The 15,492-nt window shown below is 36.3% G+C and overlaps 1 protein-coding gene across 1 annotated transcript in view; it reads left to right on the top strand.

Moving 5' to 3' along the window:
* LOC124634535 (suppressor of lurcher protein 1-like) overlaps window positions 1-15,492 on the top strand; it is a 375,250-nt gene that overhangs the window by 211,588 nt on the left and 148,170 nt on the right. Inside the window, exon 5 of the mRNA XM_047170146.1 lies at window positions 14,749-14,975. Coding sequence (XP_047026102.1) covers window positions 14,749-14,975 — 227 coding nt within the window. The remainder of the gene's footprint in view (window positions 1-14,748; window positions 14,976-15,492) is intronic.

Genomic DNA, 15,492 nt, shown 5'->3' with positions numbered 1-15,492 from the left:
AAACTTGGTTTACAAATCTCTTGCGTTCACGATACCAAAGTCAGTTTCTATTTTGTTGTCAGCACTACAGATTTCCCAGATGCATCGTTTGTCCTCAGTTTAAGAGGCAAATACGGTAACGTAACGCATAGACGCTGAAAGAATCCTTTTGTGAGTCGTTCTGTTTTTAAATTGATACTTTTTTTTTATTTATTCAGTTGTTGCAAGATTTATTTGTGATTTGTCTATGAATATGATTGAATGAGAGCATCTTAACAAGTATGTAAAACTGAACTTACTTGGATTTTTAAGTGTTTAATTACATACTGTAATCAAATGAAGATAGACACAACTCCAACTCTTTATGCAGCTTTTCCAAGAGTTCATTGAATGACTCTTTCACTTGGGACACCTTCCTAATCCACAAAATTTTATCATTTTGTCAAGTAGCGTATTCTAGAGAACGCCTGAACATAGCATCCCTACTTCGACAAGTTATAAAGTGTTATACCATGTAAATGTATTTGAACTCAATCTAGTACCAGGTTCAATTTCGTGAAACAACTATCTACTGTCTAGAGATCAGTAGTTCATGAAATACTGAACTGGATCTGTTCTACATAATTTATGCCGTGATTATACCCAGTAGCGGCTTTAGGGTAGGGCGCGTTTGGGCGACGGCCCAGAGCGCCGGACATAAGGGGCGCCGCAGGCGCCCCCAACCAATCCTTGATCAGAATTTTACTCCTATTTTTGTTTTAATTTTCATCAAAGATTGCGGCTTACAAGAACTGTATCCAAATGTATGGATAGCATCAGGGCCGCCTTAACCTATGGTGTGCGAATAACCCGGGCACCGCGGTACGCTCCTGGACCAAGAAATTTCAATTAAATTAATGTATTGTCATACAATGCCGGGCACGTTAGATACACTACTTTTATGTCCCAAAACTCAAAAATTTTCGCGCTCGCTTCGCTCGCGGTTTCTTTACACTTACGTTTTTTTCACATATAGCTACTTTGAATTTAATGTCCCAATTCTTAAAAAAAATTCGCGCTCCCTTCGCTCACGGCTTCTTCACTTCACAGTCGCCTTTTATTATATATGTTAAGGACTTTTAGTGATCCAAATCTCAAAAGAGCTTTTTCGGGCTTGCTTCACTTTATAGTTGTTTTTATTTTTCAAAATTTTTTTGTCTACCCTAGCAAAAAGGTAGCGTCGTTTTTAAGTCCTTTTATTAATTAGAAAGTAACTTCTAGTTTCTATTTATGGTACTACTTTAAGTCCCAAAATTTTAATTCATAGGCGCTAACACCAACAAAGAGTTATCTACGTTTGGGCAACATTTAAAGTCATTTTTGTTTTGAGTTCTAAAATATAACAAAAAATTTCGCGCTCGCTTCGCTCGCGCAATCAGAACCTGTGTTCCCGTGTTTTTGCATTCACCAACCAGCAATAACTTACGTACGATTGGACTACATTTTAGGTAATTTTTGCTTGGACTTGTGAACTATGAAAAAAAATTCGCGCTCGCTTCGCTCGCGCAATCGGTAACTACATATATTATGTCTCAGTTTTTCGTATGGGTTTGAATTGCAGTTGGGGGCGCCGTAGAAATCTCGCCCAGGGCGCTAGTAGAATTAAAGCCGGCACTGATTATACCGTTATAGAATAACATGGACGGTATTGCCAATTGGTATGTCTGTCATGTGATAGGTCGACCGTTTTGTCATAATAATATTAGGTATATGGTGACGTAATAAATAGTTTAAAGTACGTTTTGTATACTAGCTCCCGAATGCGACTGCCGACCGCACATGCCGCGACTGTATGAAAACAATTAATATCGAAGGGCGACTGCATGTGCTGATGCCGCTTCGATACAAAATGGTTTCATGTAAATACATACAAAGCAGTAGTGCAGGTCATCGTGTTCGGTCGGCAGCTGGCATTCAAAACGTAGTTAAAAATATTATGAAAAGAGTCAAGATCTTTACATTATACTTCAGACAATTAGTTCCAAACTACTTAGACAAGTTTACTCACTAGACTGTACTAACAAAAGGTTATATAATTGACAATTTCCAACGTCTACACACAGTGACCTTGAAAATTAGATATGTGGATATAAGGTCCTATTAACATTATAATATAAATTCTAAAGTTTAGTATGGATCTATTTCAAGTGAAAACGAATAGATAGAAACTAATAAATGTTTTTTTTTTCTGAAACTTGGCACTAATATAGCTCACACATTGTAGTAACAACAGTAGGCTCCTTTTTATTGGGCATCGGGTAGTAGTTTCCTCAGGAAGCGGGTAAACCGCTGGCAAGATAAATATTTTTATATTCGACATTTTAATGACAGTTTGCGGTTATCTATAAAAAACTTATTTGTTACTGTTCTCGATAAATTTCAGATAAATTAATTCTGTTGGCTTTTGTAAATTATATTTATCAGTTGGTCTGAGCATCAAATAGCTGAATAGGCATGACTATAATCATTGTATAGGTACTTATTGTCTTTAACATATAAAATTTTATTATAAATACCACTATGCTCTAAAAATACTCCGATCTTTCAAAGTGAAGCTTAAAATCAAACAGTCTTTATTTAAATTGAATATTCAAACACTCCATCCCGTCCAATATTAATATTCAACCAAAATAATATTATGCGATATGATCGAAACAAAGCCGATCCTATTCTCGATATAATACAAACGGTATGAACAGTACTGTGGGACGATGCATTAATATGCATCAAGTGCAAACTATCGCCGACCGCGATCGCAGTGCATACTGCAAACACGAACACGGTTACTATTCGCTTTCCATTTATAGACACAGAGGCACCGTGCTGCTTCACCTTGCTCGAGGGCTGAATTATTTTGTACTAGGTTTGGGATTGAGGAAACAGCGTGTCGGCCACTTATCTTCTTGGAGACAAGTGACGGAAATGAGTAACATAATGGCACTCCGAGCGATAGCCGAGCTGTTAGCACTAGTACGACGGTAGGAATTCGAAAGATTTGTTATTTTAAAGTATGCTAAGTAGATGTGGCGTGGCCGGTGACACGTGAATCTCTTCAAAATATTTCCTACTGAAGTAGATACCTGCAAGTTTCATTTATAAATCTGAATGCAAGCAATATAAGTCGTCCAACAGTTAGTAGTTTGGAAATATGTAGGTATATTAGTGGTGACGATATCACGTATATAAATATGAATTTATTATTAATCAGATTAATTTCAAAGTGTAATTAAATAATATTTCAGAGATTTTTATGATTTCGGCTGTAACATGAGAATTGAATAAAAATATTTTAATATAGGTATGAATGTTCGGATTGAATCCTGTGTGCGTTTCGAGGAAATCTAAAAATCAAATGTACTAGTGTTTTGTTCGAAACAATTTGAAGCCTTTTACCGTACACGTGTATAGGTTTTAATAAAAATATTGAATATCAGCCGAGCTCTATTGTTTTATTGCAAACAATAAGTTAAAAAAAAACCTATACTAATAGTATATAGCTGCAGCATTTTTTTGTTTGCTTGGTTTGAAAAAAATCTTTCACGCTTAGGTAGCCCATTATATCGTAAAGCTATAGACTTTTCATCGGTGCGGGACATATATCCCCGGGACACCTAAAAGTAAAGGCCGGTAAAAAAATATAAACTAAAGTAAAGTTTGATCAAAATCATTACGTTTCTCCAATTACAAAATAAATATGCATCTCAAGAAAAACGGATATAATTTTCGACTATCAGGTTTCTACTATCGTGTTACTACTATCTATCTTTACTCAGCCACTAACAAAGTTTAATCTAGTCTTAGTTTTATAGCTATTCCCTTTAATATGCAACAGCTGACAACACCGAACTTAAGATTCAATAATAAGTAGCTGCTGAAGGAACTTCTTGTGCATTCGAGAAACTTCAATTACGAAGTCACTTTGAATTTAAATTGGAAAACAGTATTGATATTTTCTTAAAATATTTCTACTGGCTGTTTACCGCGGTTGCATTCACGCCTTTAGAGAACTACTTACCTACCTGTCTATCCTCCGAGCCTTTTTCCCAACTATCTTGGGGTCGGCTTCCAGTCTAACCAGATTCAGCTGAGCACCAGTGCCTTAAGCTTTTGGAGAACTATTTACCACAACCAAGTAAAAAATAGCTTGTCATATAGATTTATGTATAGACACTTATCATTTTAGAGTTCTGTTTTTAACAATTTTTTTTCATAGATAAATATACACAGTGTCCTCAATGGGTATAAATCGCTCAAAAAATGTAATCAAAGGAATTGATCACTCAGATGATATTTCGCTCTTGATACATTGATACAGGCCGTCGAGCAGATTTTCAATTTCACAGATTTTTCAGCCACACGATTATTCATAAAAGAATTTCTAGATTATTCCAGGGGTATATTTGATCAGCTAACGGCCGGTTGCCTCTAAATAGAACTGACATTTTATCCAGCCTATTACTCATAATTCGCGTAAGATGTTATTTTTGTATTAAATAAGTTCTTCAAAGAACTTTCCAATAGATTTAGGTACTATTTACTTTTGTGCCAAAAAAGAAAATTACGTAAATTGAGTCACTATTATGAAAGACAAATTGTTTATCGAGCCTAATGGATAAATTACATAAAGTCCTTAACTTTGTTTATCGGAAACTTGATAGTTACTTGTATTTCTAGTTATTTACGTTCAAGGTCCTTTTTTGATTTTGATGTTGTAAACTACAACAAAAAAAAAATCCTCTTTCAATATACAATTTATGTTTTAATGTTTTCGATTAACATAAAATCCAATCAACACACATTTTCTGTAATGAATCTAATGGGACTTCCATCAGGATAAAAGGATAAAATCATTCGGAACAGAGCAGTCCCAATAAAGACACATAAAGAACAAAATATCACAAAAATAAGATTTTTACTCATAAAGGCATAATAAGATGAGGTTAATCACAATACTCAATTATTTCTTAGCATTCCGTATTATACTATAAAGGTATGATAGGGACACATTTGGAATGCCTAAATAAGGTCGTCAAGCTGTACATTACTATGTGAAAAATACCTTAACAAGCAAATAAATATTTTGAGTTTGAGTTTGAGATAGGAACAACATGGACCTCTAAAAGGCATAGATCAGTACGCTATAAACACAACATGTTTCCACGACTATCCCATTCCCAATTTGCAATCGATAGCATTCGAACATGCCGTTTGAAATTTCACATCAGTCGTTGTACTGAAAAGGAATTGTAAATTTCGTATTATGGTAATTCTCATGTGCCAGCATTAAATTAAGCCAGGCTTGGGCTACATGGAACAAAAACTGAAGCTTGTTTTAAGGCCGTATGTTGACTAAACTGTGTTGTTTGAATGTTTAAGTGTTGTCTGTGGTGCATTTCCATATTCAAAATTTTAGAATATTTACAAAAAGATTACAGCTAGCTTAACAATAGTACTTCGCTTTTTAAATTGTATGTAATTCATCTTTTTATTTATTATGTTTTCTGAATCAATGCAATTGGGACTCAATTGATCTTTGCAGAATAAGATTATACAAGTTAAAATGTATACAGCGTTTTGTAAAACTGTGTAAATAAAGAAATATTTACTCCAAGTAATATTTAATCTAGTCTGCTAGGTAATACCTTCGTACTTCTACGATTATTTCTCTCACTGTCAACTCCAGTTAGATCGATCACAATGCGGGGATTCTACCTCTACTCCGGGGAAACAACGTTAAGACAAATCTTTCCCCGAGCTCTCGACAAAGTTTCACCGACTTTACTGGACCGCATATGTTACTAACAGCCATTGTATCTTACCTTTGTACTTTTATTTGTTAAACAAAGGTGTTTATTCGATAAGAGAAATTCAATTACTTACTATGGAGTTGCGTTGTAGGTAAGTGTATGTCGCAGTGGTGGAAGGAGAACATATGTCGTAGAACGACAATGTTTTGTTTCATGGTGTTGATCTGTTGGGTGGTTCCATCTTACTGGCTATTAGCAGTTTCAGACTTAAAATGGAAGTGGCTAATTTGCTTGCAATAAGAACTTGTAATCCAACTTAAAGCTTCTTAATCACAAAAATTAAAATTAATTAAAGTGATTAAAATAGCTCATAAATCCAGTTTTAAAGTCAGATTTTATTCTCTCTCTTCCTATATCATACATTTGCAGCAAATATAAATAAAGGATTTTCGCTCCCATTCTCACAGCGACGTACACTCGAACCATTTCCCTGGCATTTCTCACTCAAAAACAAAATGGCAATCCGTGACGTCATTAAAATGCTGGAAACGCCACAAAAACAAGGCTAACACATGTATTGTGATGAAAATCGAGGTGGTCAAGCAAACCGGAGCCCCGGTCACCAGATTTGCAATTCACAGTGCGTCGTGCTGGCAAATAGCCGAACGTTTGACGACTAGTGTTTGTAATCGAAGGCTTAACATGTTGTTCGGTACAACGATTAGTGTTGACGATGGTTTCCGATACAGTTGGCGCGGAATCGGCTGAATTGTCAAATTGAGCGCGAAATTTGTCACTTTTGGATGCGCGCTGTTTGCGTGTTAAGTAGCATTTTCGTATTTAGTATTTAGTAAGGTATTTTTCAAAAATATTTTTTTTTTATATACAGGTCAAAAAGCTGGTTTTAAATCATAATACCGGACTACCAAAAATTTAATCATGATCGCATGAATTTTAGCTTTAATTTAAATAAACTTCATAATATAATGAGTGGTCAAAATTCAATTGAAACGGATTATATTTACCAGAAACCTAAATATTGTCAAAATTATAGAATTAACTGTAAACAGGATTAATTAATTTATCAAAGTAAGTTTTAGAGCGGAAAACATGCATCTAACTAAGTGACAGCTAGTAAGCAACTCAACTTCGTAACTTTACAGTCAGGAAACTGACTTGACGACACGAAAGTTCTGAAATAAATTAATTTTCTCATACAACAGTGTCGTAATGCATCGTAATTTTTATATTATCCCTTTACTATAGATACTGTATCCATGACGTTAATTTTTTATGATGGTATTATTTCCGTCATCGAAAGCATGCCGTGGACGAAATGGAGAACAAAAAATTTTCTAAAAAATTGTCTTTCTCGAGGTAGTTACACTTCAGATTAGTCCAGGTTCTTAAACAGACCAACTGAGAAAGTATTTATTTTAAGCATTGTGTCAACAGAAATAATTGAAAATCACCTGATAAAGATGCTACGTAGAGTATGCTATATAGAAGCTTACTGCATTCATATTCGTTACTCGAGAACTAATCGATTGAAAAACAAAAGAAATCCGATCGTAATGCAGCGAAAGTTCAGTTAGTCCATTGTTTGTTCGGCTCCCTCTGCCAACAGTATATAGGTCAGAAGGATACGTTTCAACTGAAACTAAGCTGTTTTTGCTTTTAGTATACCCTTTCTTTGCATTCGAGTGATATCGACGTGTCGATGATTTATTGTATCGAGTTACAGTGGGTAGTGAATGATGAGGCAGCTTGCATTGCGAGTGAGAATCGAATGATTTTTCGTGATATATTTTGTTTTTCTTTTTTTTTTGTATTTTACAGTACATACCTCTGCAAAAAAATCAAATCGATAAATGAATATTCACAGATGACTCCCTACGTACAAATCCACGACATATTTAGCTTTGAAAAAAAAAAAACTTTGAAATAAACATATTCACTACCGTAACTGAAAGTATTACCTACTGTTTATGTTGACAAGAAAACTAGGAAACAAGAACAAAAATATTTCACCTCAAAAAACGCTAAGGAACTTGTCATTTCTGTCCAATTGAGTTAGGTGAGGGTGCCCGAAAATGTCAACTCCAATACTGGCTGGCGAGAATGTAGTCTCCAGGTAAAGGATATTATATTTTTGGCTTAGGATCGATTTCTTTTTTTTATACGTAATATATTGATTGACGAAAAATTCAAGGATATGTTAATTTTTAATACCTATATTTTATGTCCTAATACTTAGTCTTAAAGCAAACTTCGTGACTCCTTTTATGATCAATTTTAATTAATTTTACCTATTTTGATCAATCTACATCTATTGATTTGCCTAGTAGATACTGAATTTTGACATCCTATACAATAATTTCAAATTCCTGACTCTATAGTTCGGCCATTCAGAGAATGCGTTCCTGACACGTCGCGATTGAACTGACGACGTAACTTTGCAATGGCGTTGCAGTTACGATAAAAATATTTTTGCTGGTTGTTTACCGTTTTAACAATTGAGGAGCATTAAAACAACATTATTATATCAATAATCAATGAATGTTATTACGTCGTCAGTTCAATCGCGACGTGTCAGGAACGCATTCTCTGAATGGCCGAACTATAGTAAGCAAGTCAACAGATAGATATGCTGGGTAGGTATAGAAAACCACAGTTAAAAAGCCACTTTTATGCACTTCAATATCTACTTACTACAAAATATGACGAATCAAGAAAAGAAAGCTTACTTTCCTTCTCTCCAAGACACAGATCGTTAAGAAAATTCAAAATAGGAATAACTATGCATTGTCAATTTAAAATTCAAAGTTACTCTATACCATGAACCGTGTCGATGGAATGTGCCAACCTTATTAAGCGGCATGCATAAAATGCAAGCGCCATTTTGTATTCAACATTCGTCTATGAATTATTAATGGTAATGAGAATTAAATTTCGAAATGATCGTTACGATTTACCCGTTTGTTCGGATTGGGATGCGTTTTATATGAACCGTTGTTTTACACGCGAAACGGTATGTGATACATTCGTATCAAATTCTTTACAGCGCTTTCACACTTCGGATTTTCGTTCAAAAACCGAAAGTTGCGAAAGTCCTGTTGAATGATATCTGCTTTAGACCAAAATAATATTAAATTAATATATAATTCTTATCAGTTAATCAAATACATTCAAAAGAGACTGACAAATTGCATGATGTCATGTGGGTAGACTGACATACACATGTGAAATTATTAGATCTGTATATTTAAATTATATAAAATAGTAATCTTGTATTTTTTAATACATTTATGTGTTAGTCATCTAGTAGACCTACCGTTGCATTGAATTTTCCTATAAATTCTATCACAATCCAACAAGTACACTGAATCAACACAACCAAGATGGACAACAAACTGATTAAAAGTCTTGAAGAGCTGGAGAGATTTTTTAGTTCCCGGATGAGTGAGTATGAGGATAAGCTGCTCCAAGCCTCATCAGTACCAGATCTTGCTCATTCCGACATCAGTGCACTTTCCCGGGACTTCTCAGATTTTAAAGTCTTTGTCTGCAAAACACTGTGTCACTTAAAAACACAGATAGAGCTGCTATCCTTGGGACTTGATAGTCATGAAACAGTAATGAGAAGGAAGATTTTGCTGTTTCATGGTATTGCTGAGACACCGCACGAGAAATTGAATGGCACCATACTGAACATTTTCTCCAAGCATCTCAAGTTAGATGATATTCATGCCGATCACCTGGATGTGTGCCATAGGCTTGGATCATCTCAAGGCAAATCAAGACCTGTGCTGGTGCGGTTCAGCAATATGGAGCAGCGTCGTTTAGCTTGGGATAGTAAAACCGCACTTAAAGGGACTGGTATAACTATTTCCGAGTTCTTAACGAAGACGCGGCATCAAGTCTTTATGGCCGGCCGCAAGCACTTCGGCGTCAACAACTGCTGGTCTGCTGAGGGAAAGATTGTGGTATTGACGCCTGATAAGTCGCGCCGTAAGATTTCGACCTTGGGTGAGCTTGAAAATCTAATATCATTATATCCTGCGTGCTCATCGATGCCCGAGAATTCTGCTGCTACTGCCAGTACATCCACCGCTAAAGCTACTGGTCCTTCTCCGAAAGCAGCGCCCCAGAAAGCTAAAGTTTCCAGGAGGGGTCGTCGTTGATTCGCGCTACTCGACTTTAGCTAGTTTTTACTTTTCTTTTGCGCCTACCTCCTATGATTTGTAGAACTATTAATATTCTCTTAAAACTGTCATTATTTTCTATAAAATTGTGGGCCGGTAGATGTTTATTATTATTGTGCATTTTTCACTTCACTGACTTCACTTTGTCAGCTGTCATATAGATAACGCAAATAAGCAACTGTCATCTTTTTTTTTTTTTTTTTTGGCACCTGGCATTTTAATCTTATTTTATTTGGTGTTGTAGTGACTGGATGTTCTTATTAATTTTACTTTATTTTTATTTTGTATTATTGTTTCACTTTTATTTTCCACTTCTTTATAATAGATTGTTATAAATCTCTACCAGCTGCAGCGTAAGGTCTATTGGGTAACGTTGCGTAAGTTTTAAATCGTACTCTTTTTTTTTATCTTCTCTTTTTGTGTTATTATTACATTTTAAATACTTTTACATTTAATATTTTATAATATATATATTTATTTAGAACTATGAATGATGTTATTCCTGACGATGAATATTTCTCTTGTTCTTCTTCATCCAGCAGTTTTCACAGTGTGGAGAGTGATTCTTCACCTCCATTGACACTTGGCGATCAAATCTCCTCCCTTCTTGAACATTTTCCTAAAAACCTTAATATAGCACACATTAATGCTCAAAGTGTTCCTGCTCATTATTCTGATCTTCTGGCTTCCATCAACAGTGCCCATCTGGATGCTTTGCTGATCTCGGAGACTTTTCTAAAACCGTCGTTGTTATCGGTTCACTACGCCCTTCCAGGATTTGTTTTGATCCGTAACGACCGAACGGGAAAGGGAGGTGGCGGTGTTGCAATTTATCTACGTGCTGATATTTCCTTTAGGGTAATTAGTGCATCACCATCCTCTTATTCGGGTTCAGCTGAGCATCTTTTTATTGAAATCTCCCTGTGTCACACAAAAATGCTCCTGGGTGTGATGTATAGCCCGAACCTTGGTGTGGACTATTTTGACGGACTTGATTCGCTTTTATGTGCCTTTCGCCCTGTCTATGATCGCGTAGTCTTGATGGGCGATTTTAATACTTGTATACTCAAGGATGACTGCCGTAGTCGCAAACTTCTTTCCCTCTTAACTTCTTATGATCTTAGTATCCTCCCGCTATCTGCTACGCACCATTTCCCTAATTGCACCCCTTCTCTTCTGGATCTTATTATTGTTTCTAAGACTAATCATGTTTCTCTTCACGGTCAACTAACTGCTCCTTTTTCCTATCATGACTTAATTTTCATTTCCAATAAGGTCCGTCCGCCAAAACGAAGGCCGAAATATATTCCCCTTCGGAACTTTAAGGGTATGGATCTGGAGGCATTGGGGCGTGATGCTGATTGTATCGACTGGAATCCTGTCTTCGAGTGCACACATATCAACGACAAAGTCGATGTTTTCAATAGGGAATTAATCAGTCTCTACGATCGTCATGCTCCTATTCGTCAGGTTAAAATCAGACATATTCCCGCTCCTTGGCTCACGCCTGCTATTAAGGATTTGATGGCCACCAGGGATAGAGCCAAACGGAGGCTAAAGCGCTGTCCTTCAGACCGCAACCTCTCTGCGTATAAAGAGCTCCGTAATCGCTGCAGTCGTATGTGTAGAGATGCAAAGAGACGCTACTTTCATAATTCTCTTGACAACCGTAACCCGTCTGAAGTCTGGAAATTCCTCAAATCTGTCGGCATTGGCAAGTCTCATGCTGTTTCTAGTGGTGTTTTTGACGTGTGTGCCCTAAACACTTATTTCTCACAACCCCCTATTATTTTGGATCCGCACGTCAAATCCTCTACTTTGAATAGGCTTGACTGCTTGCCGAAGCCGCTGTGCTCACCTTTTGAGTTTGATGCAGTAAATGAGGAGGGTGTTAAGAAAGCTATTCTTGCTATCTCCTCCACTGCTGCAGGTAATGATAATTTATGCTCAAGAATGATTCATCCAATTCTATCTTCTGTCCTTCCAGTCTTGACTCACATTTTTAACTTTTCATTATTTTCTTGTACTTTCCCTGATGCCTGGAAATCAGCTAACATTATCCCCCTACCTAAAATACAGAATCCTGAATCATTGACCGATTTCAGACCCATTTCTATCCTTCCGTATCTTTCCAAGGTTCTTGAGCATATTGTTCATTGCCAACTTTCTAGCTTTCTTTGTAAAATTGATCTTCTTAGCCCTTTTCAGTCCGGTTTCCGACCTGGTCATAGCACTTCTACAGCACTGTTGAAAGTAACTGACGATATTCGCCAGGCTATGGACCATAAATCCCTTACCATACTTGTCCTACTAGACTTCAGCAGCGCCTTTAATTCTGTTGACTTCGATATTCTGCTTGGAATCCTCAGATCTTCAAATTTATCCTCTGCTTCTTTAGACTGGTTCGAGTCTTATCTCAAGGGGCGCTCGCAGCGGGTTCGTCTTGATGATTCTTTCTCTAATTGGTGCTCACTTGTCACGGGTGTGCCTCAGGGTGGCGTTCTCTCTCCTCTTCTCTTTTCTATTTTTATTAATACAGTCACCACTGTCATCTCCTGTAACTTCCATCTCTATGCCGACGACTTACAGCTTTATCGTCACTTTGTGCCGCTTGACGCGGAAGTTGCCTTGTCGGCCATGAATCATGACTTGGAATTAGTTGATCAGTGGGCGCGTTCGTTTGGACTACTGATCAACCCTAGAAAATCCAAGGCCTTGATCATCGGTGGCAGAAATATGCGGAGTAGGCTAGATTTTAATGTTTTAACCCCGCTCTGCCTTAATGGAGTTAAAATTGATTTTAGTGCTACGGCTAAAGACCTTGGTGTGATCATCGACTCCAACTTATCCTGGACAGCTCAAGTCGCTGAAGTCAGTCGGAAGGTATATTATACATTCCACTCGCTCAGGTGCCTCCAGAACTTCTTACCCTTGGAGACCAAAATCTCTTTAGCCCAAACCTTAATCCAGCCCATTATTGACTACGCTGATGCCTGTTATTTGGATGCCACCGAGGAGCTCTTAAACAAGCTTGAGCGTCTGCAAAATATCTGTATACGTTTTATCTTTAATCTTAAAAAATATGATCACGTCTCTAGCTTTCGCAGCACTCTCAAGTGGCTCCCAATTCGACTTCGCCGGAACACTCGCATTTTGTGTTTATAATTCAACATCCTCTATAACCCTAAATTTCCTTCGTACCTTCGAGAGCGGTTTTCCTTCATCCGTCCTAATGATGCGCCTTGCAGGTCACATCTTAGAACAATTCTAAAATTTCCTTCCCATTCCACCGACTTCTATTCCTATTCCTTTACCGTTCACGCTGTTCGGTTATGGAATTCCCTTCCCCATGAGATTAGAGATTGCCAAACTGTTGGACTTTTTAAGAGAAAAGTTAAAGAACATTACCTGTCCATTGCATCATAGTTATTTTATTTATTTATATATATATCTAGGTATATATTATTTTATTTTTGGGTATATATTATTTAGTAGGTATATATTCATTATTTACGTATTGTTTATGTAGGTATTATACAATATACAGCTGTTTTCTTCCATTTTAATTTCTGTTTCCTTTGCTTTTTATACACACTGTCTACATCTCTTTTATTCTCTTTTTCCTTTCGCAGGTATGCTGGAAGAGATTTCTTAAGAAATAAGCATTACCTTTGTAAATTCTTTCTTTCCTGTCATCTTTCTCTATTATGTGTGTGTACAAAAATTTGTAAATAAATAAATTCAGTTTCATTATAGATATTGAGCTAACTATTGGGTTATGGAAGGCTCTTTGGTCAGTTGATGTGATTAAGATGGTGTAGGACAACGTCTACAGTGGTTCAGAGTAGGTAGGTATAAAACACATAACATTTCAAATACGCAATCTCAAACTCAATCGGTACACCCTTATCAATTCAAATAAATCAACGTTAACAAAAAACACGAAAGGACGAAATATGATTGAATATTTAACAAAAAAATCTCGAGAAAAGCTTAGAAAATTCCAGTCAGAGACAGTGTTATCTTTTTTCTGTAAAATTCTTCTATACCGGGCAGCCACATAATTTTTCCGATAAAACTAGATGACATCTTAATAAAGGCTTGTCTTTATAAAATGGAGTGCTATAAAACACGTTTATTTCATAAAATTGAGACGCTAAAACTTCTCAGCACTTAACTCTCTATAAACGATCGGCTTCCGATAGTATTGGTTGTTCCTTTAAAATATTGCTACCACATAGTGGTTTTCAGTTTTCCAACCTCGTAGGTAGTTTTAAAACGGTGTGTTTCATATAACGTATTTTATTTTTATTAGACCGCTGCAGGTTTCGGTGTAGCATTTTTTCGGGAATACATCGTAGATAAAATATTTTAGGATTTATTTTTTTCTGGGAACGGTCTATTACATTTTGATATTTGATACGGATACGGCTTTAGAGCTTAACTTGATTTGACGTTTGGTAACCTGGCAGCTTCTAACTCTGCATAATTTTTATCGTTATATTTTAGAAAGAACCTTTATTTTGCTTATTTATAATATATAGACAATATTCATTTTCGACACCTTGGTTGTAGGTGTTAATATTTTCAAGACAAAAAAAAATATCGAATGTTATTCTTGAATTTAATATCCTTTTTTTTCTCAACTTTTTATAGAAGAAAAATACAAATCAATGGGCATTCATAACTTAACAATAACAAATCCCTACATAACGTGAGTGTGTCAATACCAAGATTAGAGCACACGAGCGATTCTAAAGTCAACATCCTTGTTACAGCTGCACTCGGGGCGACTACCTGAAGGTGTACTGGGAGGTCCAAGGCCCGGGCCCTCCTGGGGCCATCAACGAGCGCTCGGCCTGGGCCCGGGAACTCTGCGGCAGTAGGGCTGATGCTCCCCCAGCATTGTACTCTCCGGGACCCTCGCTGATCCTGGAGTTCCATAGTGGAGCGAGGCAGAATAATGCCACGGGGTTCGTCGGCACATACAGTTTTATTGATAGACGTGAGTACCTAATTTTTAGTTATAGAATTTATGATGTAGATAATTTAAAATTGCTAGAATATCATCATCTCTTTCAGCTGCTTCTGTGCTCTACCTACAAAAAAAAACACAGACTTTTATAGTGCTTTGGAAAATTTATTTGACTGTTCAAACATTGTAGATACTCAAGCTGTATGTTGGACTAATACATTCAGGTGTGAATAGAATAAAAATAATTACATTAAACTTCATCGCATTTTTTCGTATAAAAGTTATTTCAGAAAATGGAACGGAGAACAATATAGATAAGCGAATTCTGGTTCTCAAAGAGTTTTAATGGAAATATGAATTCAGATGAAATGAATGAACACTATTTAATTATTTCTATAGGTACACTTGCATAATAAACCGTCCGAATAAAAGGTTAAAGGTAGTTAGCGATGTTTCTCATATCTCGTAGGTATGTGAAATAAATAGTGTTATGCATAATTTTTATGGAGCTTAGACTAATATAAATATTTGTAGAAATGGTACTACA

The sequence above is a fragment of the Helicoverpa zea genome, chromosome 11, assembly GCF_022581195.2.
Source record: "Helicoverpa zea isolate HzStark_Cry1AcR chromosome 11, ilHelZeax1.1, whole genome shotgun sequence".
NCBI lineage: Eukaryota > Metazoa > Arthropoda > Insecta > Lepidoptera > Noctuidae > Helicoverpa > Helicoverpa zea.
This window is presented reverse-complemented; position numbering and strand designations above follow the sequence as displayed.